This window comes from Fopius arisanus, unplaced genomic scaffold (assembly GCF_000806365.1).
Source record: "Fopius arisanus strain USDA-PBARC FA_bdor unplaced genomic scaffold, ASM80636v1 scaffold00092, whole genome shotgun sequence".
Classification (NCBI taxonomy): Eukaryota; Metazoa; Arthropoda; class Insecta; order Hymenoptera; family Braconidae; genus Fopius; species Fopius arisanus.
The window spans coordinates 70,886-94,986 of NW_011887831.1; the positions used below are offsets into that span (position 1 = coordinate 70,886).

Consider the following 24,101-nt stretch of genomic DNA (forward strand, 5'->3'; position numbering starts at 1 on the left):
AACCCTCGCTTTTCGATTATCCGACAAAATTCAATTTTCCCTCGATAATAATTCCAAAATGACGTGCGTCATGAATACAAATAAAGCGGGATTCTAAAACAAAATCAAAATGTGATATTTAAATATGACAAATTCAAAATCCGCGCTGTGAAAATTAAAAAAAACCCTAGATCCCCGGATTTTTTATTTTCGTAAAACATAGTCGTGTGGAGCAATTAAAAATGCTCGTTATTTTGTGAAAAAAATGTGAAAAATGGTGACTAGACAGAATAAAAAATCGAAAGTATCCGATAGTCAATACCCCAAATAGATAAAACATTATCACTCATAATCGCGATTACAGTTAGCTTCCGCTCGAGTCTCTCCGATTGGGTGTCTGTCCGCCATCTTTTTAGGGCCACAAAGAGAGAAGGAGGTGGATATCTGAAAAAAAAAGAGTGGAAAAAAGAGAGCCCCGAAGAGCCCGTGCCACCGCACATTCGTGGGTGTTGTACCAAAATCATAAATTCCGGACACTATTTCGTGTTGAACGCATCAGTGACAGAACGTACATCACTGACAGTCCAAATAAAATAATCAGCTGTTGAAATAAATTGATGTGAAATCGGTGAACAACCCTCCACTGACCAGATCAATTAATCCCAGGAGGAGATCCCCCATCAGTGGTAATTACAAAAATTTTGAATATCAATATCTAAATAAATAACAGTGACAAGTTCTAGAATCTAGATTATCCCAGTGACTGGTGTGTCGTCGCTGGATCTGACGTCCTGGAAAAATAATAATTGGAGTCTTTACGTGAATACTCCTGTGGATAATTGTCCATCATTGTACTTCATATTGAGAGTGACCCGGTAAAAAAAAAAGGCTCGGCGCACGAGTTGACTCTCGTCGGTCTGCTTCGATTTTCTCCGTTGCGCGACGATGAGTTGCCCAAGAAACGCTGGCAAGATCACGGTGCCCGACGATCTCAGGGACATACTGCTTGAGTTTACGATTAGTTATCTCCTGGAGCAGCCTGGAGATATTGTTGACTATGCCGTTGATTTTTTCACTCGTCTGCGAGAAAATCGACAGACAATGTTGATTCAAGCTAATGCCACCTGCTCATCAACACCCGACGAATCTGTCGACGAGGGTAAGTTGTTTGTTTATCCCCCATTATCAATTTAAAAAATCAACAATTAATATTCATTCTCCGACTCTCATCACCAGCAATGGTGATGTCCATGAGCTCAATTATTTAATTTGATTATTACCCTCGAATAAATTAATTGCATTCCAGTTTAGTTTAGTGGAATGATTAAATTCAAGGGATTCCCTCGTTTTTATATTTATTCGAGGAAAATAAAAGAGACTGTTTTCGTTGTTGATTGTTTAAAAATTCTGAGAATGTCGTGATTCATTTGAAAATTAAATGGCATTTTATCTGGACTAAGTAGAAGCATGTGGCCTCGATAAAAATAAACTAAAAGGTGACTTTGCCTTCGAGTTTCTCTCGTAATTGGAACATACCACGTTGCACCTGTTATCTCCTTAATTTAGCTAGTAGTGAATCTAGTCATTCACAAAATCGTAGAGACTACAGTATTATTTGACATTAAAGTACTAGGTCATACAGTTGAGTCCTCGAGCGTCAGATAATAATATTATCCATAACACGATATTTTTTTAATTTTCCATTTCAGAACCCCCGGTTGGCAGATTCGCTTCTCGACGAAAGAGTGTTTTCGCTGAGACTTATAACCCCGAGGAGGATGAAGAGGATGAGGGTGTCAGGGTAATTAAATAATTCCTCATAATCTTCGAGACATTAAACTCCAAAAATCCTCGACTCCTGAGATTCACCTCGAGACAAATAAAGACTAGTTTCCTGGGGGCAAAATTCAGCTTAATAATTAAATAGTATTTTTATAAGCGGTTATTTATATAACAAAAACTATCCCATCAACGTAGTTTCATCGATAAAGCGGAGCGTGCCTCATCGACTAATGAATTTTCTCGTGTTTTTGCACCTGCCCCTTTGAGAAATTACAAAAGGTTTGCCTTACCCAATCATGCGTGCGATAAAAGCCTTTATGACGTCAGAGCCACATGCTCAATAACCCCCAGCCTATAACCGTAATTTGTAGATGGTATGGTGAGTGAATGTTGACTATCCCTCCCCTATTTATTATAAAAATTCAACAAAAGAAAATAATCGCTCCATCAAGCCGCTATTTCAATTCAATCAATTCGTCTCAATTCAATTTACCATTCTCTCACTCATTTTATTATAAATATTCAATGACAGGAGAGAATAATAAAACAATTAAACCACCATTTAAATTGATATTTCAATTCCTCTCGATTCAATTTATCATTAAAACAACGTCTGTCTACTCGTGTACCTCTAGGTGATCGATAATAATTCTATTCAACAATTAAACAATCTAATTACACCCTCCAATTGATTTCAATGGATTGACCTTCTGCATTCACCACTGGCAACCCGATATCGGCTAAAATGAGAGTATCGTGTTTCAATAGAGGAAATATAACGAAATATGGAATTCACTTGCAGATGGTACATCCAAAAAGTGACGAGCAGCGTCAGAGGCTGGGAGAGAGCGTCAGGAATATTCTCCTATTTCGTGCACTCGATAAGGTAACAAAAAAAAAATCACCAGTGCAGTTCAACAATTTCACCAATAATTCGATATTTCGATTGCATTGATCTTTATACTGGTGTACAAGTCTTATTTTTTCATCTCCAGGAGCAAATGACAGACGTTCTAGATGCCATGTTTGAGAAGCACGTCCAGCCTGGTGACTTTATCATTCGTCAGGGCGATGATGGGGATAATTTCTACGTCATCGAGAGGTAACTTGTACTGTGAATTATCGGTAAAGGTTTCCGTGGCCAAATCTAACTATCGATTTAATGCTTTTAGGGGAAAGTTTGAGGTTTACGTCAAAGATCCGACTGGGGCTCCTACTCTTATTCATACGTATGATAATGGAGGTGCTTTTGGAGAGCTGGCACTTCTGTATAATATGCCAAGGGCAGCGACTATCAAGGCCCTCACCCAGGGAACCCTCTGGGCCATGGATCGCCAGACATTTCGACGTATAATACTCAAGTCTGCGTACAACAAGCGAAAGATGTATGAGAATCTTCTCAACAAAGTACCAATGCTGAAGTCCCTTCAGGTGAATTGTCGCTCTCATTTTTTTTTTATTGTTTATTTCTCGAACGCATGGAGACCGTTCTGATTTCACTAATTGCCTCGAGTCGAGTCTTCCTGAGTTCGAAACCTCATTATTAGGGATAATAATGGGTTCCGGGCCTGGGGGAACTCAATGAACAGATAATGATGTTAAATTTTAATTATTAATTAACTAATGATGGGGATATCTCCGGAAATAAGGGAGATCAAGAAATTTTTGTAATTACATTTTTTGTAGCGCTTGACAGGCTCTTCAAAAAATGTCGTGACGAGAATTTTGATGGGTGGCCTCAATTCCGAAATATCTGTAGAAAACTGAGCAACAGTGACAATTATGAGAAATAATCAATGGAATTTTAAATTGTAACTGTTGAATAATATTCGATGGGGATATTTGGATAGAAATATGAGCGCATGAATCTCGCCGATGCCTTCGTCTCGAAACCCTTCAACGATGGTGAGCAGATTATTCGACAAGGGGATATAGCCGATGGTATGTACTTCGTGGAGGATGGAGTGGTCAGCATCACCAGGATCAATGACAATGGACGTGAGGTCGAGGTGAATATAAAAAATTCCTTCCGTCCATCGAAAAAATATAAATTACCGATGCCCCACTAATTACCCGTCACAACTCGAGCCATCACTCAGCAAATCAATTAATTTCCCCTTCCTCAGATAAACCGCGTCCCTGCGGGTGGATACTTGGGTGAGCTCGCCCTAGTCACACACAAACCACGAGCCGCCTCTGCATACGCCGTTGGAAACGTCAAATTAGCCTGTGAGTATTCTCCCCAAACAATTCAGTACACAAAGTGCAAACTCGAATTTTCCCCCATTTAAATATCGATCAATCTCGAAAACCGGCGACTTGGATTAAAAATATTACAAGACCTTTTATCTCTGAAATTTCACGAGCTACAAAAAATGTCTTATAGCATTTCCCGTTTGAATTAATAGTTCTCGAGATAAATCAATAATCCCAACAGGTTAAATTCAGGTCACGTAATCTGATCACTTTGTTATTGAATTTTGGAATTATCATTTCAATAAATAAATCATTTTCACCCTGAAATTCCTAGTTCTCGATGTGGAGGCATTCGAGCGCCTCCTGGGGCCCTGCATGGAGCTGATGAAGCGCAATATCGAGGACTACGAGGATCAGCTCGTAAAAATATTCGGCAGCAAAACCGATATATCTGATATTCGATGAATATCATTCCCTCCCTTCGACTCGTCATGGCTGTACGGTAATAACTGAGAGATAAACTACGGTATAGTGACGTTATATTTAAGCACAAAAAGTCTTTATCACCCGCTTGTTGATTGATAATACGTTAAAAGCATGCTGAAGATTTATTTACCCAAAAAAAATAATGTCAAGCGATTTCAGAGCCAAATAATCCATAGAATGGATCGATGGGTATTTATTACGCTTAGCACATCGTTCACACGTACCCTGAATTTAAAATGAGACGACAGTACAATCTCGTACGTGAAAGCACACCGAGAATTTTCCTTTCGCTTGATTTAAAAAAATTCAACACACGAATAAAAATGAAAAAAAAAAAAAACCTCCTAAGACTGTAAACCCATTGGAAAGTATTACAGTTCTACGAATTTATTTAATTATGTAGTAAGAATATTTCATTGTAATGCGTTTTATTTTGGGTGAAAGGGGAATAATGATAAATTTCCCATTGATTTAACGAGGGAGATTGAAATGAACAATTATCCAGAGTAATTATTGAAGGGATTACCATCTCTACTCGTTGTTACGTTGGTACAATCATCATTATGGAGCTTCATAAGTAATTTAAAAAAAATATCTAATGTTGAATATTAATGGAGAACAAGAGAACATCTCAGCAATAGTGGAATTAATGTTTTGTGTGATGTATATAAATTAAGAGTGATTATTTATTTTGTTGTGACGGTTAATAGGATTTGAAGTAATTGGAATTTAAATTTGATAATTGTCGGTGGGATTATTCACTGATTAAGTGATAAAGAGTTATACGATTGGTGCATTTTATCAATTCACTGATGAATTGTTTATCCTAGCAGGATGTTAGGTTTCCTGTACGTGCATTGTAGATTTATTCTGATCAATCATTCTAGTGTCTCGTTATTTCGATCATCACAGTCGATGTTCTTCCTGGATCATTTAATTTTCATTCATAAAATGACAATTGTAAACGATTTAGACGTTTCAATGTTGTTGCGAAGTTGTAAAATGGGAAGAGTCGAATTAATTTATCATGACAGTGAATGACTAATGGATTTTTTTTTTAAAAAGAAAATGGAAAAATTCGACTTAACTCCATTTATCATTTCGCCAATGAATCTCTCAGCAAGTGCTGTACATAGCATAATGAGATCATTTACCCCAGCATTCACTGCATTGTATTTAATTTCCAATGAGAAAAGCCTGAAAAAATCCCCCAGTCCTGAAAGTATTCCCCTGTTATCAGTAAATGAAGTGAGAAATTTTAATGACTCAAGATCTATTTATATAGAATAATAACTAGTATTATCCACTGGGGAATCTCGAGAAATAATCGATACATTTTCTTCTGCATTTCAAATCATCAGACCTGGTAAAATGAGACTATTATTTCACTTATATCTCGATTACTATCGATTTACGTATTGAGAAATTTATTTATTGATGTTCACATTAACGACAAAGGCCTCCAGATATTTATTTCTCAAAGCATTAGGTTCTCTGATAAATTTCATTCAACAGAACTGAAACCCTTGATTTATCTCACTTTACCAGATCCCAGGGAATTCTTCTCCACATTAATTTTCACTTCGATAATTTAATCACGAAAAATCCAAAGTTACATTACGTAAGAACCAATAATCATTGTGGAGAACATAGAAAATTCAAAATATAAATAGCAGCGCGAGTTATAAATCTCGTGCATTATGTGTCATCGTAGTGAGTATTTTCTAAACGTGAAATAATTAAATAAACAGGTGAAGAATTGAGAGAAGTGCAGGGCAGATGTACAAGGACAAATTGTCACCTTATTTTCACGGAAGCCAAAAAAAACGTATGCATAATATCAGTAACAATAGTCGTACTAGTTAATAATATTAAGCATAAACTAAAAATAATGGAGTAAAAGTCAAATATGAATTTTATTGATTCTTTTGGGCACGGCCGATACGTTTGCACAATTTGGCTTCTGAAAAAATAATTCAATATAAAAATTCTCAAAGTTTATTTATCATAATTGAATGAGCGATGTCAAATACTTTTGCTGTTAAATCAGACTCTATTAGTGTCAAGTCTCTCTTTTCTCCATTAAAAATTGGAGAAGAAAGACAATTTCCATTACAAAAAATTGCTTTACTGCAATTGAATTGTCTCGATTTCTTCGTCACGAGGTAAATTATCCTAGTACTTAATCCATAGAATATCGCAAGAATGTGGTGGTTGTATTCGTCCAAAGGAATTATTTAAATAATCGGTGGAAGGATATTGTTTTCTTTATTAAAAATTCATAATCACTCGGTGTATTTTAATCGATGGATATTCTCTTTGTTTACCAAACTTCATCATTCAATGACAGCAAGTAAGATAATTTTTATTTAATTACGATTGAAACGCGAATGAATAGATCAATGGAGATAAAAAATTTATAATTCAGAGATATCGGTGCAGCTGGTCTGCCCTCGAGCTTTGAAATTTTCATATCAATCGAGAATATCCCAAAAAGTTAACATAAAAACAGCAGTGAATTATTTTTTTTTCGTTCAAACTAGAGTCGCATTGACGTACTGTTTATTAATTATTTTATTCTAGTCCCTAAGTTGTTCGTTATGTCAGTGAAAAATTGATTATCTGTGAATCACGATGAGAATAATTGAAATATTTAGTGGAGATGGATAATTATGTAATGGCCAATTACTGATTAATATTGAACAGCTGGCGCTACTCGGATATGATGCTCACAGCTTAACAACAACCTGATTAATTAATGAATCAGTTAATTGAATCACGCGAGTCTTTGAGATTATTCGCGGTGATTCGGCGGTGAATTCAATCGAGCTCCGGGGTATTATTTCGAGGGCGAGGCGAGATTAATAATAAGTATATTAAATAAAAATAGATAGTGTAATCAAAGTTGACTATAATAAATGAATGGACCTGAAACATTGGGTGATCTTTATTTATTTATTTATATTTATTTCTATTTATTTATAATGGTATTAGCAATTAATTAGATTACTAATTCTGTTGACGTTAATTCGTCCTTGATATTACTTTTGACATAAATCTGATTGTAAAATGCCAGGGTGAGGAGTAGAACAGAGTGCATCTGCTCTCGAAGAGCTGCGTCATAGGAATTGTATCTCTCCACGATTCCTGGGTTAATGACAACTGGTGGGAGGTGTGGCAGATACATTACCTGGTGATCTTTGATTATTTTCTGGATGAGACTCCCTGCGGAGACTGTCTCATTCCCCAGATTCAAGTTAAATATTTTTGCCGGGGATCGAGCTTGCATGAGATAAAAAGTAGTCGAGAGACTTTTACCTGAGAATAATTAATAAAAATACGAGAAGATTAATAAAAAATAGGAGACGATTAATGAGAGATATATTAACCTGCTATGGATTTCTTCATTCTGATTCCACTCATGATCATCGCGATGATCTGCTGTCTCAGCAGGTGCATGTGGTAGACAGTTGGTTTTAATTTTGCTAGAGAGGTGTATCTATCTGCCTCCATCACACAGGCATCTGCACAGGGCAGACGTAATGTCAGATCTGCTATCAGATCGACCAATGACACCACATTGATTTTATAAAGATTATCAAACTTCTCGTGATCCCACTGAGTGATCTGGCCCTCAGGCTCCAAAAGGGCCCAACTCACCGAATCACTCCACACGTGAAGTCCCAGAACAGTTTTAATTACCTAGAAATTATAAAATAACAATGCAATTAACCAAAAATTATTGTACCACTTCGAGGAATTTTCTACAGTTAAAAGATTGAAAGAGAATTGAGAGGAAATATTTGGTAAAATCTTACAGATCGATTTGCGTCAGCAATTGGGGGGATGACAATACTCTTTGGGGTGTTACTCTTGGAATTGCGAATGACTTTCCCTCCCCTGAGTATCGACTTGCAGAATTTCACCAGAGAGGGTATATCCTGGGTCATCAGGATGTCATTGAAATCCCTGAATCCACCATTCTTGTTCCTCTGTGCGAGTAATCTCCTCAGCTGTCCTTCCTTTATATCAAACCTTGCGAAATCACCGGCTTCGCATTTATTTATTGTGTCTATTATCACAGTCTCCTCTTCTTCACTAAAAGTTGATGAGGGCCTATGAGGGGAGTACCTTCTAACTGGACAGAATCTTAATTTGTTTATAATGCACCCATTGACCACCTGGAAAAATAAATAATCCAAATCCAAATCCAAATTTACTAGAAGCAAAAAACTGGAAAATTGTCTTACCCCTTTGAATAACACATTTTTTGTCAACCACATAATAATATTCAAGAGGAATCACTTATGATATTAATTTTATTTATAACCATCTATTGTTTATTTACTCTCAACCCAGAGTGACTGGAGTGATTCATCAACATGTGCCCTAACCTAGAAAAATATGAAATAAAAATCCATGCACCTCATCTTGATGATGAAATAATCAAAAACCTTAACAAAAGGATAAAATAAATTTTCAATATCAATAAATATTCGCTGTTGCATTTATTTCCAGAACAATTAAATTAAACTGAATTAATTATTATAAATCCCCACAATTAAATAATTCGTTACAATAAAATATGAAAGTACAAGGAATTCCCAATCTAGATATTTCTCGGATGTTTTGAGGGTGCATGCCAATTTCCTTAAAATCGAAATTGAATTTTATCTGGTTCTCCCTCTGATTTATCTCTCGACATTTTCCAGTGGAACGATGTGGCACCCGAGTAGTCCCTTACCCGCCCAGGGTTTCGGTACCAGAGTCAAAACGACGTAATCATTTCTGCGTTTGACCTTGACAATAACTGATTTATTGAGACTGTGATTGACTACTTCCCCAAAATCCTTGAAGGATTTAAAATTCTGAGAGTTGATGGATCCAAATTCGATCACTAGATCATCGACGCAGAGACCCTAAAAATTAAAATCCATTAAACAAATCGTACATTTACCAAAACTGAAGCAAATAATTGATAAAGTGGAATAATTTTTAAAGAGAACGTACAGCTAGTGCAGCTGGTGATCCTGGAGACACGAGATTGACCTGTACGAAGGGTTCTCCAGGTGTGGAATTATCCTCGACAGGATCGACTCGAGGGGATGATGAAGTTGACGTAGGGGATTGCCTTGCCATCGAGTACATCTCAACCAATCCAGTCTCGATCCTCTGCATCATGGCCTTGTGATCGTTCTGGAGACCTATAACCGAGGATAAAAGTAAATTCACTAGAACAACATCGAGAGAATGACATTAACTGACGGATAATCTTGACTCTAGCGTGTCGCACTTCGTAGACATCGATGTCAGCCCTGGGATAGCCCTCAGAGTCCACCAGAGACTCATCCATCCCGACATGATTCTGAAATTCAATTACCTCAATTAAACCGTTCTGCTAATTGAATCAAATCATTGCAATTACCATCAATCAATGAATTAATTGTCATTCACTCACTTTATCCAGAATTATCTTCAACTCCGCCAATTCCGCCTCAATTTTATCCTTCTCCTTCATCAGAGGTAAAAGCCTAGCCCTAGCATCTTCCATCTTCATCTCCACGAAATATATTTATTCAACAATTGTGTTTCCTCCGATTTCTCCAAACAAACGTCTCCCGAAAAAAAAATTGTATGAACTTTGCAATTCCACAGAACAGCTGCTCCACCTGCGTCCAACTTCAGTCGTCAACTATAAATACGACAAATACACAAGGTTATGTGATAATTACCGAGTACTCTACAATCGTACATCAACAACCGGTCGTTGTTCAATTATCCCGAATAATAATTGACAATGAATCTTCTGAGACTGATCACAAGCTCCAAGTGTCAAAATCTCCTGTCAAAAATTCGTCCAACGATCGACGAGTGTTTCTCCCCGAGAATATTATACCACCGGACCTCCTTCGATCACAAACACCGAAAGCACCAGGAGAAGAAACAACAACAGGAAGAGATTGATGGAATTGGTTGGCTCCTCCTGATAATGCCCATCTCGACATTCGCCCTGGGCACGTGGCAGGTGAAGAGAAGAGAGTGGAAGCTCCAACTGCTGAAGGATCTCCACGAAAAGGTGTCATCAGATCCGATATCCTTTCCAGAAAATCCCCAGGTGCTAGATAATATGGAATATCGACCAGTGAGAGTAAAGGGTGAATTTTTGTACGATAAAGAGATCAGGATTGGCCCCAAGAGTCTCATAATCGGTGGTTCAGCTGTTGGTGAGAAGACAGGTGGTCTCATGAGCACCACCAGCTCCACCGGCTACTGGATCGTCACACCCTTCAAACTCGTCGATCGAGACATGACTATTTTAATTAATCGTGGCTGGGTTAAAGGTAGAAGAGGAAAAATACCGGCGAAAGAGCTGGGGCATGTGCCTGGAGTCGTTGAACTCACTGGAATCGTTCGTCTGAATGAAACGAGGCCAGTGTTTGTCCCCAAGAATTCACCACATGCTGGAATCTTCGTCTATCGCGATATAAATGCAATGGCAGAGTTGACCAATTCGTCCCCAATTTTTCTGGATTTAATCGCACGCGATGGTACACCTGGGGGACCGATTGCAGGGCAGACTAGGATATCAATGAGAAACGAACACATGAGTTACATTATCACTTGGTATACTCTGTCTGCACTCACTGCATTCATGTGGTACAGACTGTATATTCTTAAATTACCTTTATTGTAAATAAAATTGTTGTGAGTGTTGTTTTTATTTAAACTATTGCTTGAACTTTCGTAAAACAACTCTCAATTAATTATTACGACCTCTGGATTTTTAAGAATAACGCCTTCAGATATCTCGCCTCGTACGTGACCGTCTGCTTCCCCTGGGGAATCGGTGACAATTCATTTAAGACGAATGGCTGTTCTGTGACTGTTGGCACGTCTCTGCCATAAACCTCGCAGTGCTCCAGAAATTGTATGCACTCCTGGAGAATGGAGTCCTTGAGGACCACCAGTTGCTTCGCCAATTGCTCCAGGAGGGATAGAAAGCATCTCTTGGCGTAAAACCAAGTGTCTGTCCCCAATTTCTTGTTGTAGGGGTCGAGACTCTTCATCACCCTCGATATTCCAAACTCATAATTCCCTTTTGAACAGTACAAAGTACCGATTACCATATTCACAATGCAGAGATGGAATAATTTTCTGTCTGGCTCCTCGAAGGCAACAGTCTCCTCTTCCTTCTCGATCTTCTTCATCAAATCCTCTGCCTCATTGTTCTTCGCTGTCATAATGTAACTGACGCAGAGATTTGCCAGGACTATAGCACTCGTGTCGAGTATCTGGAGAATTTTCAATTAATTAAGATAACAACAAAGATATTATATTCAATCAAATAAATCTCACATTATCGTATTTCTTCTTGACGATGGGCTCGTAAAATCCTGTGGCATCCCCAAATTTTTTCTCCTGCATGTACACCGTATGCGCGACATTGAGCCTCCAGACGTCGTGATCGTTGCAGAAGTCCGCACTTGTCCGGAATATTTTTTCCACTTGCACGTAATTCTCCAGGTCCCAATAAATTTTAGCCTGCGCCATGAGCACTGGAACGTAACGCTCCAGAGACTCTTCGTAGTCATTCACTGCTTTTTTCACAGCATTCTCATCATGATTTAATCTAGCTTCTTGAACTTGTTTCGTTGCTTTGCGAAGTGCCTCGCAGTGCTTATTAGCCAGGTCATCCAGCTTCCTGTACGCCTCCTCCGGAGCTGTTTGCTGGGTTATCAGGGCATCCAGGAAGTCGTAAAGATATGGTGTCAAGTATTTCCATGTCAGGTCAGCATTCTCAGCAAGAACATCAGCTGCAAGATCGTAATACTGATATTTGCAGTACAATATCAATAAATTGGCGAATGTCTCTGGTGGAAATGGATTTTGCTGGAGTAGAAACTGCAGTTTTTCGAATCCCTCCGCTGGTTTTGTGTCCATATTTATGAGTGCCTGATTGTGGAGGGTGACAGCATCAAGCTCCTCCTCAGAACGTGGTGGCATGTCTGTGAGGGCCTCCCTCGCAGCTTCAAAATTTTGCAACTGATATTCAATCGCTGCTTTAAGATTGAAAGCCTCTGTGAGGGCTGTCTCGTGGAGGGTGAGAGTATTTCCAACACTTCGAACCTCTATTCCCTCGGTTATCACTCCTACACTGAGCTCCGGGTGTTCCCGTATCCCCTGCTCGATTATATCCGCGATATGTTTCAAGGACGCTGCGTACTCTTTCAATTTGTAATAACAGAGAGCAACGTTGTAGGACAAATGGGGCTTGAACCCAGTGATCTGGAGGGCACCCAGGAACTTCTTTAACGCCTTCTCGTACTCTCCCTCTTTGTACAGCAAACAACCGAGATTGACCTCGGTGTCGGCGTCGTCGGCGTTGCACTGGTCGATCAGACTCTTCACAGCTAGAATATCCTCTTGCCCATATTTTATTGCTGCCTGGAGTTTTTTCACCTTAGACTCGAGAGTACTGTTGTTACCAATACTTGAACAGACTGTCCAGGCTTCCGGGTACAGGCATGCCTGGTGCAGGGATTGCGCGTACCAGAGTCTGTAGGTGTCTTCATCGGGGCACAGTTGAATCAATTTCTCGTAGCACTCGGCTGATGCCAGGAAGTCCTGCGTGTAGAAATAACAGTGGGCCAGGAGAGACAGACATGGACGAGACTGGAAGACAATTATTTAGCAATTATTATTGTTACTATTCAATTCAATTAGTATTATTGATTAGTTATATTTAAATACGTGCCTCAGAATGAGTTACTAACAGCTCCGACAATATCTGTATTGTTTCCACGTATTTTTGTTCTTTTATCTGAAAAAGAAAGGATTGAATTTGTTAAACATTTGATGGATGTTTTTTGTTTGTTGTTTTGATTTGTTAATACCATCGTGTAAATTGTTTTTGTGTACTCGCCATCTCTGATGTGAATACTCTGTACGAAATTCGTCATTTTTTTAATTATTAAATTTGTTGTCTCTGATCTGTTGATAATTTGAGGTAAATCCTATGGGATTTCTTCCATTTTTTGAATGTTTATGATTTTTATTTTGACAGGAGGTTGCCATGACTACGCCGCTCCTAGATTCCCTAGTTATATTGAATTTCTCCGACTAGTAACAATTAAAACCACCAGAAGTTGGTGACGAAATAAATTTTAAACAAATAGACGATATAAAAAAAAAAGTGGAGGCTCAGTTCTGGGGGTTGAGTGACCCCAGCGGCATCGCAATGCGTGGGTGTCCATGTGCGATATGAATGCTTTTTGTTTTTTATTTGTTTAATTGAAATTTAGCCGACATTCATTTTTTTTTTCAAAATAATTCCAATTTTTATTTTTTATAAATGGCTAATCGATGGGAATATCGTTTAAAAACTGAATTTTTGAAAATAGAGAAGATATCCAGTGAAATTGACAAATTTGACATTTTTAAACAAATTTTTTTTCAAAATATATACGCCTAATGAAATAATAAATTCAGAATGAACGTGTTGGCTAATCGGCAACGTGCTTGCCTACCACGCGGACGGCCAGGGTTCGATCCCGCCACCATTCATTTTTTTTTTTCAAAATAATTTCAATTTTTCCTTTTGTAAATGGCTAATCAGTCGAAATATTGTTTAAAACTTGAATACCTCCTTGACGTTCATTTTCCCCTGATACTCTTTCAAAAATTTTAAATTTTTCACTATCAGTGAAAATTTCAGTGAATAGCTCTTCGATTGTCATGTTCCCCTGATACTTTTTCATAAATTTCAAATTTTTCACATTCGGTGAAAATTTCAGTGAATAGCTCCTCGATTGTCATGTTCCCCTAATACTTTTTCAGAAATTTCAAATTTTTCACATTCACTGAAAATTTCAGTGAATAGCTCCTCGATTGTCATGTTACCCTAATACTTTTTCAGAAATTTCAAATTTTTCACATTCACTGAAAATTTCAGTGAATAGCTCCTCGATTGTCATGTTACCCTAATACTTTTTCAGAAATTTCGAATTTTTCGCATTCAGTGAAAATTTCAGTGAATAGCTCCTCGATTGTCATGTTACCCTAATACTTTTTCAGAAATTTCGAATTTTTCACATTCAGTGAAAATTTCAATGAATAGCTCCTCGGTTCTCATGTTCCCCTAATACTTTTTCAGAAATTTCGAATTTTTCACATTCAGTGAAAATTTCAGTGAATAGCTCCTCGATTCTCATGTTCTCCTAATACTTTTTCAGAAATTTCGAATTTTTCAATTTCTATACTTATACTTTTTTATTTGAAACTTTACTACTCGATCCTTTCACCACTTGCCGTCATACAAGGAATCCATATTACCCGCTGTTGGTATTTCAGGGACCTGAATTACCGACAGTGAGTATAAGGCGGGAAAATTCAAAATTTTAAAATTTAAAATTTAAAATTTTTCGAAATTTTTGAAAAAGTATCAGGGAAACATGAATGGCGAGGAGCTATTCAGTTTTTAAACAATATTCCGATTGATTAGCCATTTACAAACGAAAAAATAGGAATTATTTTGAAAAAAAAAAATGAATGATGCTAGGAGCGAACCCTAGCTGTCCGCGTGGTAGGCAAGCACGTTACCGCGTAGACAACGCGCTCATTTTAAAAATATAAATTCATTAGTGGTATATCTTCAATACATTGATATTTTTTTTCATTTGAAATTCCACAAGATGAGGCTTCCCCCTTCCGCCCGTTCAACAGTCGGTTAAATTTAAGTTAAACAAATAAAAAACAAAAAGCATTTATACCGCAGAACATAAAATTCACCCCGTTGACTTGATAGACACCCCAGAATTGCGTGGCGCTCTCTCTCCCTTGGGGTGAAGTACTACAATGCCGGTGGGGTCACTCAAACCCCCAGAATGAGCCTCTACTTTAGTCAATCCTCTTTGGGTCCGTACATCTCTCCCAATTTATCATCAATAATTTTTTTAACAACAATCACCTCTTCTACCAGCACATCACAAATGCATAATAATAAATTGACCTCCACCTACGTCGACATTCCACCGGGAGATTCAATTCTCAATCGATAATTAATTGATAACGAAAGATAAGTTGACAACCTCAAAAGACTCGAGTGAATTTGCTGTAATGCTGAGTTATTATTTCAGATTCTGGCTCGTTAAACAATTGACAGATAGACAATAACAATAATTTTGGTACAGTGATAACATTAGTGATAATAGGAGAGTAACAGCTGTGAGAGTAATTCATATTTAGATTATCGTAAAATGTCTGTTGTCGATGAGTTCGATTACCTTTGCCGTTTATGTGCAACGAAAACTGAAATATTGGTGGGACTTCCGATATTCGAGCATGGGGAGAATCTCAGGAATATTGATAAGAAGATAACAGAGTGTCTTCCGATACGAGTGAGTAAATTTTCTCCTTCAAAAAAAGAAAAAAATATTTTGTTTTGTCCCAGAAAAAATGTCAATGTTCTACTAGATTAAATTCCGATCACATTGCAATTATTATTATGAATAATTACAAATAATTTATTTATTTATTGAAATCCTGTAGGTATTGATGACAGACGAGCTGCCAAAGGTCGTCTGCGAGCAATGTGCCTACAAATTAGACGACATAATGGATTTTCGTGAGAAGTGTCGACAGACAGAGGACCTCTTCGTGGAGATGCTGAAGGGGATTAAAAATGATGTAGTGAGTATGAACGAGAGACTGCCAGTGATTCCAACGATCGACAGACTGGACGACAATATTCCTGACATTGGTGTCGACATCACTGACACCATCACCAGCATAGAGCCAGATTGTTCACCACCAGAGGATAATGATCCTGAAATGGACACGATGCAGGTGATGGATGACATGGATTTGGCTGGTGGTGAGCAGGTTGTCAGCCAAGAAGAGATCCATCACCAGGAAGAGCTGGAGATAACAGAGATAGATCCACTGGAGGAAGAGGCAGTGCGAATGACCAGCAGTGACATAACTCAGGAAGCTGTTGGAATAGTTGGTGATCAGATATCAATGCACCTCGAGGGAGACATGACAGTTGTAGAACATCTGGGTATAAATTACGTGACAGCCATTGATTCGCCGAATGAAGAGCAAATTGTCCACTACTGCAGCAACGTTGATCTCCAGGAGGTCAAGGGTGATTACCTGGATGACAGATTGACAGTTGATGCAAACGTCACAACTGACGATTCATTTCCCCCGGATCAGTCCGAGGGGTTGACGAATGGAGACATCACGGCAATCAGTGAAACTGAAATAGCATCGACCAGTGATTCCTCGAAGAATTCCACTGCCAGAGAGTACACTAAACACAAGAAACACAATCTCCTTCGAACAGCTTTGAATAATCCCACCATCGATGAGACTGGAACGAGCTGGTACGTCTGTCCATTCTGCAATGAAGCTGCCACAGAGCCCAACAATCTTGCTGAACACTTCAAGCAGCATTTTTACTCCTGCACCTGCAGTCTTCTCTTCATCAACGTTGAGGATTTAAATAGCCACAAGGAGAAGGGCTGTAAACCGAAGAAGAGGAAGGAGTCGATGAATAAATCAGAAAAAATGAAGAGCCAGCAGGAAGTGAGTGAGGAGTCAGTATTGTCCACGGAGGAGAGCAAAAAATCACCGAACAATGTCAGACAGAAGTGGACGCCAAAGGTGTGCGCCCAGTGTGGCAAGCAGTATCGAACTAATTATAAATTACAGGAGCACATGAGAAAACACACCGGGGAAAAACCTTTTCAGTGTCTCCTGTGTGATAAAGCATTCAGGAGTAAAATTGGTCTTGCTCAGCACACAGCAACTCACACAGGACAATTTGATTACAGCTGTTCAACCTGTGGCAAGGGCTTCCAGTGCAAGAGTTATCTCATTGTTCATCAGAGGGTTCACTCCGATCTCAAGCCCTATCCCTGCAACACCTGCGGACAAAATTTCAAGACGAAACAGTCGTTGCTCGATCATCAGAACAGGCACCTCGGTGTCAAGCCTTATGTCTGTGAAATCTGTGGAAGGGGATTTATCACCAAGGGACTGTGCAAGAGCCATCAGAAGATCCACTCGGGGATGGACAATCGTCAGTATCCCTGCGAGGTGTGCAATAAAATGTTCGTCAGCAAAAGTTATCTCAATACGCATTTGAGAATTCATACCGGTGAAAAACCCTATCTCTGCGAAGTCTGTGGTAAAGGATTTCTCACGCGAGTCGATTTGAAAATTCATTCGACAATGCACACTGGGGAGAAGAGCTTCAAATGTGAAATTTGTAATAAAGTATTCGCTAGGAGGGCTGCCCTCAGGTGTCACAGGCGATCACACACCGGGGAGAGGCCTTACAGGTGTGATGTTTGTGGTAAAACTTTTACACAATTCAGTCCAATGGCTATTCACAAGAGACTCCACACTGGTGAAAGACCTTACGAGTGTGATGTGTGTGGCAAGGCATTTGTATCCAGGTCCACCATGATGTGCCACAGGAAGAGACATCCACCACAGACTGGGGATAAAATTATTGGTATTGAAAATGCCATCACCGTCCTAGAAACTCATGACGGATTAGTCATTGGGAATTGACTTAATTCAGTGATAGATTTTTATTTTATTTCTCGTTGCATTTAATCTCCTCTTCATTAATCTCTTCCTGAATTCATAAGTCGGGATAACGTAGCGTTTGTTATATCATTATTCGTAAATTATTTGATTATTCATGCATATTATTTTTATTGTATCGGTACTTGTATTGTCAAGTATTATTCCGGAATAAAAATGGCAACTTCATATGTTATTTGGTTTTTCAAGGGTTTGGAGATATTATTTTTTTGAATAAAAATACTGAGTTGGATTCATTCGTTTAATATCGATGATTGAACAGTTGAAAGGAATGATAGCAGATTTTATTGAGTTAACTGAAAAAAATAATGGGTTATTAGTGAATATGAGTGATTCTCAATAATTTTCATTCAATTCGATGGAATTTTTAGTCGTTCTCGTTGGAGAATTATATCACCATTTTAATCAGAAAGGCATCAATGACAATCATAAATATTTAATCGACTCTGTAATGACCTCTGGGTACTGGGGCCCCTGAAACTGCCAACGAAATGACATGATTAAATCGTGTGGATTATTTGTCGTCAAATAATAAAGTCAATAACAAAGTACAAAAATTCTCCATCACAGGTTTAAATTTTGTTTTTAATTTTGGGAAGTTCAGGGGCCCCTCGTCGAATCAATCCTAATATTTATTTTTTTTTTACTCAACGTCTTACAAATAGAAAGCACCAATAAATTTGATATCATGGTAATTTTATCCAAAATTTTGTGCTAAAATCGTATATCAACTTCAATATTTCGTCATCTATGTAAATACATCAATTTTTACAAAGCCATTTTCATCTAAAAAGCCTAGAAATTGTTTTTCAATCCTAGATTCTATCGATTAATCCGTCAAAATCACTTCTAGAACAATTTATTTACAAATTAATTATAAATTTATCTATCGGAGACGAGAGCTGAATTAATTTATGATATTGAAGGAATTTTTTTTAGAAATTTATGTACATTCAATCTCCATATACATATACAAAATAAATTTCAATAAGTTCATAACGTAATTTGATATTGAGCTAGAATCTAATGTAGTCATTTTTTTAAATTATTATTTCGTTCTACTCCATAACTGACACCTCATTGCCTCTAACGAATTGCCACCCTTGATCCCAAATAATTATTCTTAGTCTATCGTTTATAATTAATAGTGTTAAAACTTATTAATAGTCACAGCAATTTGACGATACACCGGTGGACACAAAAAAAATTCACATGAAATAAAAAAAAAGAGAGATTGACAGAGAGAGAGAGAGAAAGAGAGAAAAAAATAATTAATTTGTGCAACAGCTAAGTGAACGACTATGAGCGGAAATGAAAAGAAAAAGAATTCTGTGAATGAGCGAAATTAATAATTAGCAAAATTTCCGATATCAAAATAGCGTTTAAACAATTTTGGCATTTACATATCTTTATTTCAATGTCTTTTAAACTCTTCAGCCTTTGATTTCCACTACGTGTCATGTTTCGTACAGTTTCGACGATTCGAACCGTTAATTACAATTAGCAACAATAAACCTCATTTAATGAAGTATGTATCAACATTTAGCCACACGCCACTGCCGCGATAAATCGTTATCGAACAGTTGATTAAATTAAAAAAAATACCCCGATTAATTCAGAGTATCGATCTCCCAAACAGCGAGATAAATCGTTCGATCGTTCTGTGGAGGGATGAATAATCACCGAAGGGCAGTAGCTAAAGAAATAAAACTAAAGATGTGAATAACATTTGATAAATGGAAACTTGCAGTGCTACTTGACAGCCAGTGTCTGCTTGAGATGTCTCATGAGGTGACTCCCAACGTCGTGAACCTCTGGCCACTGTTGTAAGACGAATACAATGCCAAGTACGACCATTGTTGTCGTCAATATGCGCACCCTGCACATGAAACAATGAGGCTTAGTACAGCTGAAACAAAATTTCAATGAAATGTGTGAATAAAAATGTTTTTAAAAGAAAAATCAATGAAACAGATACGTATCGAGTGATGATTAGACGATCTCTGGTGTTAGTATCCCCTGTGTTAATTAAATAAATCATTAAAAAATTACCTAGTCCTCAGGAAAGGCATCATTATTCCGGCGCCAGTGGCAACAAGCAATAAAATCACTTGTAGAACAGTTAGAACAACATTAATAAGCTTGACGACAAGTGCTCTCGCATTACTGTTGTCTAATCCCTCCAGAGTGACGTATTGTTGGTGCTGCTGCTGCTGGTGCTCCATCTTCCATATTTTAGTCTGACAACTCTCGAGCATCTCGTGAATATCCCTCAGACGATCCTCACTCTGGTATTGCACTTTCTCCTCCATATCTGTTATCGTTTGCTTGAGATTTTCCACTTCGTTCTGGTGAAGCTCAGTCAGATCGTTTATCTGCTCCTCAAGACGCTCACACCTGAATCTTTCCTCCTGGAGGGAATTGGAGAGATACGTCACCTCTTGCTGGAGAGTCTGGAAAATTTAATTCGATTGATGAATATTGTAAATTTATTGTATGTTAGAGAATTACCTTCATTCCATCCAATTTTTCTCGCATCCGGTCGAAGTTCTCCCGGTGCTCCTGGAGCTCAGCGAATATCGTCTTCAAGCTGAAAGCAGCATTGGTGCTGTGACAGGCGTGTGCCTGACCCCTGCTACCAGGTCCACTCTCACTTGTCACGCTCGAGCACTCAGAACCCTCCTCCGATGGAAATTTAATGGGTCCTGGTGTCTGGGTTGACCCAAGACTGCAACCTCCAGGCAGTGTTGCTGATCCATGATGGGCTTTCTCCTCCTCGACACTAACATTGTCACCATTACCTGCACGTGGTTGTTCGTTTACATAAAAAGTTGAGCCATCTGCGGATGACAGACATGTCTCGGTGTTATTAGGACTATCCAATACCTTTTTGAGAACCTCGAGCCCACACAACTAAATCATTTCTATCATCAGCTAATTCATTCATAATCTGGTAATTAATATAATTAATACATTCCCATGATGAAGCTTCTTGCGAGACAACATAACAAACGAGTAGAGTTTCTAGCATTAGTATTGGATAATCGGGGGTGGGATGGGGCTGAATGTCTTTGGACTAAATAAAAATCACTGGGGAATTAATTGTTCTGAGATAAGCAATTTTTTTTTTCATGGTAACAGTCAAGACTTTGGAGTTTAAAACACGAACATTCACCTAATTACAGTCTAATGGATGCAAGACTAGGTTTTACTGTATACTTACTACTGTCAACTGTCGTGGCAGCGGAAAATAGTAAATTCAAGGTCTAGCAGTGAATTTCAAATTTTATATCGATATTTTTTTTCTTATGCAGAGGTTTTTAAACAGCACTGGTTAATTTTTTGGATTTATTACTGTATTGGGCAGCTCTCTAAGCAGATCGATTAGTTAATTCGTTAACACATGGATTTTGCGATGAGAGGCAGTCGGGGTGAGATGAAAAAATGATGAGGAAACAGTCACGATTATTGTCGTGTCTACTTACGGGACAGTGTATTGATGTTATCAACACTGCCGAATTTATTTTTTATCAGGTGGGCGAATTCTCTGGGTTTCGACATGACACTCCTGAAATAATCAGTGATTAGATAATAATTATGATTGATAATTAATCCTGCGGATGATTTACCCACCCTGAAAAACCGGTGATTCCATCTCTGATGTTGCCCCCCACGTTTCTGAAATAAATGATTATTCAAATAAATAATTAAACAACAGAAATCGAGTTTACAATTTTTTTTTAATTATCCATTCATCTTCGGATCGGATGATGTGTCGGATGATGAAATTTAAAATGGAAAAGAGCAAAAAGAAATGAAGGGATTGAATTTAATTTGATTATCTTGGGAGATAGAAGAGAAAAATTACTTCAAGCCCTGGCCCATGTCTCTGAGAACCTCGCGGGGCTGCCGATGGCTCGCCTGTGGTCCATTCACCTCGAAATTTCTCAATTTCTTCATGTAGCTGTCGAGTTTCTTCTGCAGTTGAGCAATATTGTGGGCAGACTTTTGATTTTTCTTCTCGAAGACTGTCTTAATCCTCGCCAACTGCTGTTTATCAGCGCTTGCCGCCAGTTTGAGATATTCATTGACATTTTCTAAAAATATTACCATTACAATTCGTTGTATTCAACAAAATCCCTGGAAATATTACCATCGCGTGTTTTCTGCTCGGTCCTTATTAACTCCCGGGTCTTGGTTATTTTATTCTGCATCTGCTCGATTGTCTGTTTCACCCGGGAAACACTGGAGTCCACGTCGTCGCTTATCAACTCCGACGAGCCATTCGATAAGAAAGATTGAGTCTGATGATACGTTTCCTATTAATATCACCTCAAACTGTTAGTAGAATATTCGGTATTAAATGAAAATTTATTTTCCCAAAAATTTTTAGGCCCCAAAAATTATTTCTCTTCCTAGAAAATATACAATCCTATATTCCTGGGGAATTCTGCCCTCTACATTAATGTTTCTCGAGTGAAAACTACAAAAATTCATTAAACACTTAAATATCTGTCGATTTAATCAATGGCTGCGAGCCATTAGTCACGAAAATATTCCTCCACACGAACTAATCACAATAAAAAAACTATAAATTCATGAATAACTAATTATTCACGATTGCACGACAACAAGCTATCGAGAAGTGCATATATTTTATCTAAAGCTGAGAAAACTGAAAATTCCATCCTCAAATGAATATTCATTAACATCAATTCAATAATTCTAGATATTCTAATTGTATAAAAAATTATAAGAACAATTGAACTCACCCCCTCATCATCAGTGGGTGGATGAACATTGGAGGAAAAATCCTCAGTATCATTCCCTGGAGCAGGTTCCTCCATGGTGTCTCCAGTTCGTACCTGAGCTGCTGGTGATCTCTGTCTGTTACCCTTGATGATACCACCACCACCACTGCTGCTACCACTTCCAGTGCTGCCTTCCCCGGTCTGAGTCCTGCATAAAAATCATTCCAGCAATTCCAAAACTCAAAATAATCACGTGATTCACTCACACACTGGGATTACATGGCTTAGCTGGATATTCAAAACTAGCTGACGGATGACGCTGATGACTCGGTGGATTATTCCTACTGGGTGACGCACCACGTGAACTGCTTTTGCTGGATGACTGAACTGTCAGATTAGCCATTCCTCCAGGGTGTTCTCTATTCCTCTATTACGAGATAAACAATTAGATAAACTATTAAATATTATTTCCACTTGTCACTGAAACTGGAATTGAAACAATAGTGACTTATTTGTTTGATTAACAGTCTCAATGGGCTTGATGACAATTTCTCACTGACAATTACATTAGAATAAAAATATTTGCGATGCATTCGAGGAATACCTGACTCACCAGCTGCAATCGCTATCACCGGAACTAATGATATCCCACAGGACATGATAAATATGTTTCACACAGCTTGATTAACTAATTAATTGAAACAACAGTTAATGTCTCCTGGTGATCACCTCGATTAATTCCCGATAAAATTGTTCATGGCATCAGAGATATTTCATTTCTGTTTTATAACGGGGTGGGGAGGGGGGTGGGTAATTGTGATGAAGAGAAAATGAATTACTATCAATTATTTGACCTGTGAAATCGAGAGGTGTGTCACTACAGTTGTTTATAATTTAACTATGAGAATCGTTGAATCACCGATCACCACTGGCTCCACACTGGCGCATCACTCTGGCATTATTTATTTTTATTAACGTGTGTTGTAATTATTTTGATTATTTGTGTCGTTACACTGGGAAAATAATGCAACTGCAGGGATGTGCAGTTCATCTAGACTGTGGGAACAAAGAGTAGTGGGGATGGGAGGAAAAAGTGACGAGAAAAAAAAAAGTAATCGGTCGAAGAGGATGGATTTAGCGTAGATGTCAGGAACTTGAAATGAGGATGACTCCAGGAATTTTTGTGTAGCCTCCAGGGCAAAGAGGGCGCGATGATCTTACGGGGAGCATGTTGCGCTCTCTCTTTCTTGGGGTGAGGTACTAGGATGCCGGTGGGGTTACTCAAACCCC

General features: G+C 38.2%; 7 protein-coding genes across 13 annotated transcripts; 3 read left to right on the forward strand and 4 right to left on the reverse strand.

The window, feature by feature from the left end:
• The first annotated feature begins 420 nt into the window (after positions 1-420).
• Positions 421-7,377, forward strand: Pka-R2 (cAMP-dependent protein kinase type II regulatory subunit). Of its 3 annotated transcripts, none has more exons than XM_011311682.1 (9): positions 421-665; positions 710-1,138; positions 1,689-1,780; positions 2,564-2,647; positions 2,757-2,863; positions 2,934-3,192; positions 3,612-3,770; positions 3,888-3,990; positions 4,292-7,377. In XM_011311682.1, exons 2-9 carry the CDS (start codon positions 925-927, stop codon positions 4,420-4,422), a joined length of 1,149 nt encoding a protein of 382 aa, XP_011309984.1. In that variant the 5' UTR covers positions 421-665; positions 710-924; the 3' UTR covers positions 4,423-7,377. The 3 variants fall into 3 exon arrangements, with proteins under 3 accessions (XP_011309984.1, XP_011309985.1, XP_011309986.1); XM_011311683.1 differs by having other exon boundaries at positions 723-1,138; XM_011311684.1 differs by having other exon boundaries at positions 730-1,138.
• A 10-nt stretch (positions 7,378-7,387) lies between these two features.
• On the reverse strand, positions 7,388-8,857 carry LOC105270622 (uncharacterized). The gene is made up of 4 exons (XM_011311685.1): positions 8,694-8,857; positions 8,262-8,624; positions 7,833-8,145; positions 7,388-7,761 (listed from the first exon to the last, which is right to left on the reverse strand). The coding sequence occupies exons 1-4, from the start codon at positions 8,724-8,726 to the stop codon at positions 7,445-7,447; spliced, it is 1,026 nt and encodes a 341-aa protein (XP_011309987.1). The 5' UTR covers positions 8,727-8,857; the 3' UTR covers positions 7,388-7,444.
• Positions 8,858-8,932: 75 nt separating this feature from the next.
• On the reverse strand, positions 8,933-10,096 carry LOC105270623 (26S proteasome non-ATPase regulatory subunit 9). The gene is made up of 4 exons (XM_011311686.1): positions 9,902-10,096; positions 9,709-9,808; positions 9,454-9,647; positions 8,933-9,362 (listed from the first exon to the last, which is right to left on the reverse strand). The coding sequence occupies exons 1-4, from the start codon at positions 9,998-10,000 to the stop codon at positions 9,135-9,137; spliced, it is 621 nt and encodes a 206-aa protein (XP_011309988.1). The 5' UTR covers positions 10,001-10,096; the 3' UTR covers positions 8,933-9,134.
• A 44-nt stretch (positions 10,097-10,140) lies between these two features.
• Positions 10,141-11,170, forward strand: Surf1 (surfeit locus protein 1). Its single transcript, XM_011311687.1, has one exon. The coding sequence runs from the start codon at positions 10,241-10,243 to the stop codon at positions 11,135-11,137; it is 897 nt and encodes a 298-aa protein (XP_011309989.1). The 5' UTR covers positions 10,141-10,240; the 3' UTR covers positions 11,138-11,170.
• Positions 11,171-11,185: 15 nt separating this feature from the next.
• Positions 11,186-13,523, reverse strand: Ttc30 (tetratricopeptide repeat domain 30). Its single transcript, XM_011311690.1, has 4 exons — positions 13,338-13,523; positions 13,199-13,264; positions 11,800-13,116; positions 11,186-11,735 (listed from the first exon to the last, which is right to left on the reverse strand). The coding sequence occupies exons 1-4, from the start codon at positions 13,401-13,403 to the stop codon at positions 11,211-11,213; spliced, it is 1,974 nt and encodes a 657-aa protein (XP_011309992.1). The 5' UTR covers positions 13,404-13,523; the 3' UTR covers positions 11,186-11,210.
• Positions 13,524-15,343: 1,820 nt separating this feature from the next.
• LOC105270627 (zinc finger protein 260) lies at positions 15,344-18,592 on the forward strand. Its single transcript, XM_011311696.1, has 2 exons — positions 15,344-15,839; positions 15,991-18,592. Exons 1-2 carry the CDS (start codon positions 15,699-15,701, stop codon positions 18,022-18,024), a joined length of 2,175 nt encoding a protein of 724 aa, XP_011309998.1. The 5' UTR covers positions 15,344-15,698; the 3' UTR covers positions 18,025-18,592.
• Dmtn (transmembrane and coiled-coil domain 2 protein Dmtn) lies at positions 18,288-24,010 on the reverse strand. 5 transcript variants are annotated; one of them, XM_011311694.1, is made up of 10 exons: positions 23,425-24,010; positions 23,078-23,238; positions 22,833-23,019; positions 22,214-22,379; positions 21,929-22,157; positions 21,694-21,738; positions 21,546-21,628; positions 20,572-20,861; positions 20,113-20,513; positions 18,288-19,969 (listed from the first exon to the last, which is right to left on the reverse strand). In XM_011311694.1, exons 2-10 carry the CDS (start codon positions 23,212-23,214, stop codon positions 19,813-19,815), a joined length of 1,695 nt encoding a protein of 564 aa, XP_011309996.1. In that variant the 5' UTR covers positions 23,215-23,238; positions 23,425-24,010; the 3' UTR covers positions 18,288-19,812. The 5 variants fall into 5 exon arrangements, with proteins under 5 accessions (XP_011309996.1, XP_011309995.1, XP_011309993.1 ...); XM_011311693.1 differs by having other exon boundaries at positions 18,288-19,939; positions 20,572-20,900; XM_011311691.1 differs by having other exon boundaries at positions 20,572-20,900.
• Positions 24,011-24,101: the final 91 nt, after the last annotated feature.

Coding starts and splice junctions, on each gene's coding strand:
- Dmtn (XM_011311691.1), bottom strand. CDS start 23,214: ATGGCTAATCTGACAGTTCAGTCATCCAGCAAAAGCAGTTCACGTGGT. Junction 22,158..22,213: donor CGAGCAGAAAACACGCGATG/GTAATATTTCCA, acceptor TAATATTTTTAG/AAAATGTCAATGAATATCTC. Junction 19,970..20,112: donor ATGCCTTTCCTGAGGACTAG/GTAATTTTTTAA, acceptor ATTTTGTTTCAG/CTGTACTAAGCCTCATTGTT.
- LOC105270627 (XM_011311696.1), top strand. CDS start 15,699: ATGTCTGTTGTCGATGAGTTCGATTACCTTTGCCGTTTATGTGCAACG. Junction 15,840..15,990: donor CAGAGTGTCTTCCGATACGA/GTGAGTAAATTT, acceptor GAAATCCTGTAG/GTATTGATGACAGACGAGCT.
- LOC105270623 (XM_011311686.1), bottom strand. CDS start 10,000: ATGAAGATGGAAGATGCTAGGGCTAGGCTTTTACCTCTGATGAAGGAG. Junction 9,809..9,901: donor TGAAGATAATTCTGGATAAA/GTGAGTGAATGA, acceptor ATTGAATTTCAG/AATCATGTCGGGATGGATGA. Junction 9,363..9,453: donor GATCACCAGCTGCACTAGCT/GTACGTTCTCTT, acceptor TTTAATTTTTAG/GGTCTCTGCGTCGATGATCT.
- LOC105270622 (XM_011311685.1), bottom strand. CDS start 8,726: ATGTGGTTGACAAAAAATGTGTTATTCAAAGGG. Junction 8,146..8,261: donor TTGCTGACGCAAATCGATCT/GTAAGATTTTAC, acceptor TATAATTTCTAG/GTAATTAAAACTGTTCTGGG. Junction 7,762..7,832: donor AATGAAGAAATCCATAGCAG/GTTAATATATCT, acceptor AATTATTCTCAG/GTAAAAGTCTCTCGACTACT.
- Surf1 (XM_011311687.1), top strand. CDS start 10,241: ATGAATCTTCTGAGACTGATCACAAGCTCCAAGTGTCAAAATCTCCTG.
- Ttc30 (XM_011311690.1), bottom strand. CDS start 13,403: ATGACGAATTTCGTACAGAGTATTCACATCAGAGATGGCGAGTACACA. Junction 13,265..13,337: donor CAAAAACAATTTACACGATG/GTATTAACAAAT, acceptor TTTCTTTTTCAG/ATAAAAGAACAAAAATACGT. Junction 13,117..13,198: donor TGTTAGTAACTCATTCTGAG/GCACGTATTTAA, acceptor ATTGTCTTCCAG/TCTCGTCCATGTCTGTCTCT.
- Pka-R2 (XM_011311682.1), top strand. CDS start 925: ATGAGTTGCCCAAGAAACGCTGGCAAGATCACGGTGCCCGACGATCTC. Junction 2,648..2,756: donor TATTTCGTGCACTCGATAAG/GTAACAAAAAAA, acceptor TTTCATCTCCAG/GAGCAAATGACAGACGTTCT. Junction 2,864..2,933: donor AATTTCTACGTCATCGAGAG/GTAACTTGTACT, acceptor TAATGCTTTTAG/GGGAAAGTTTGAGGTTTACG.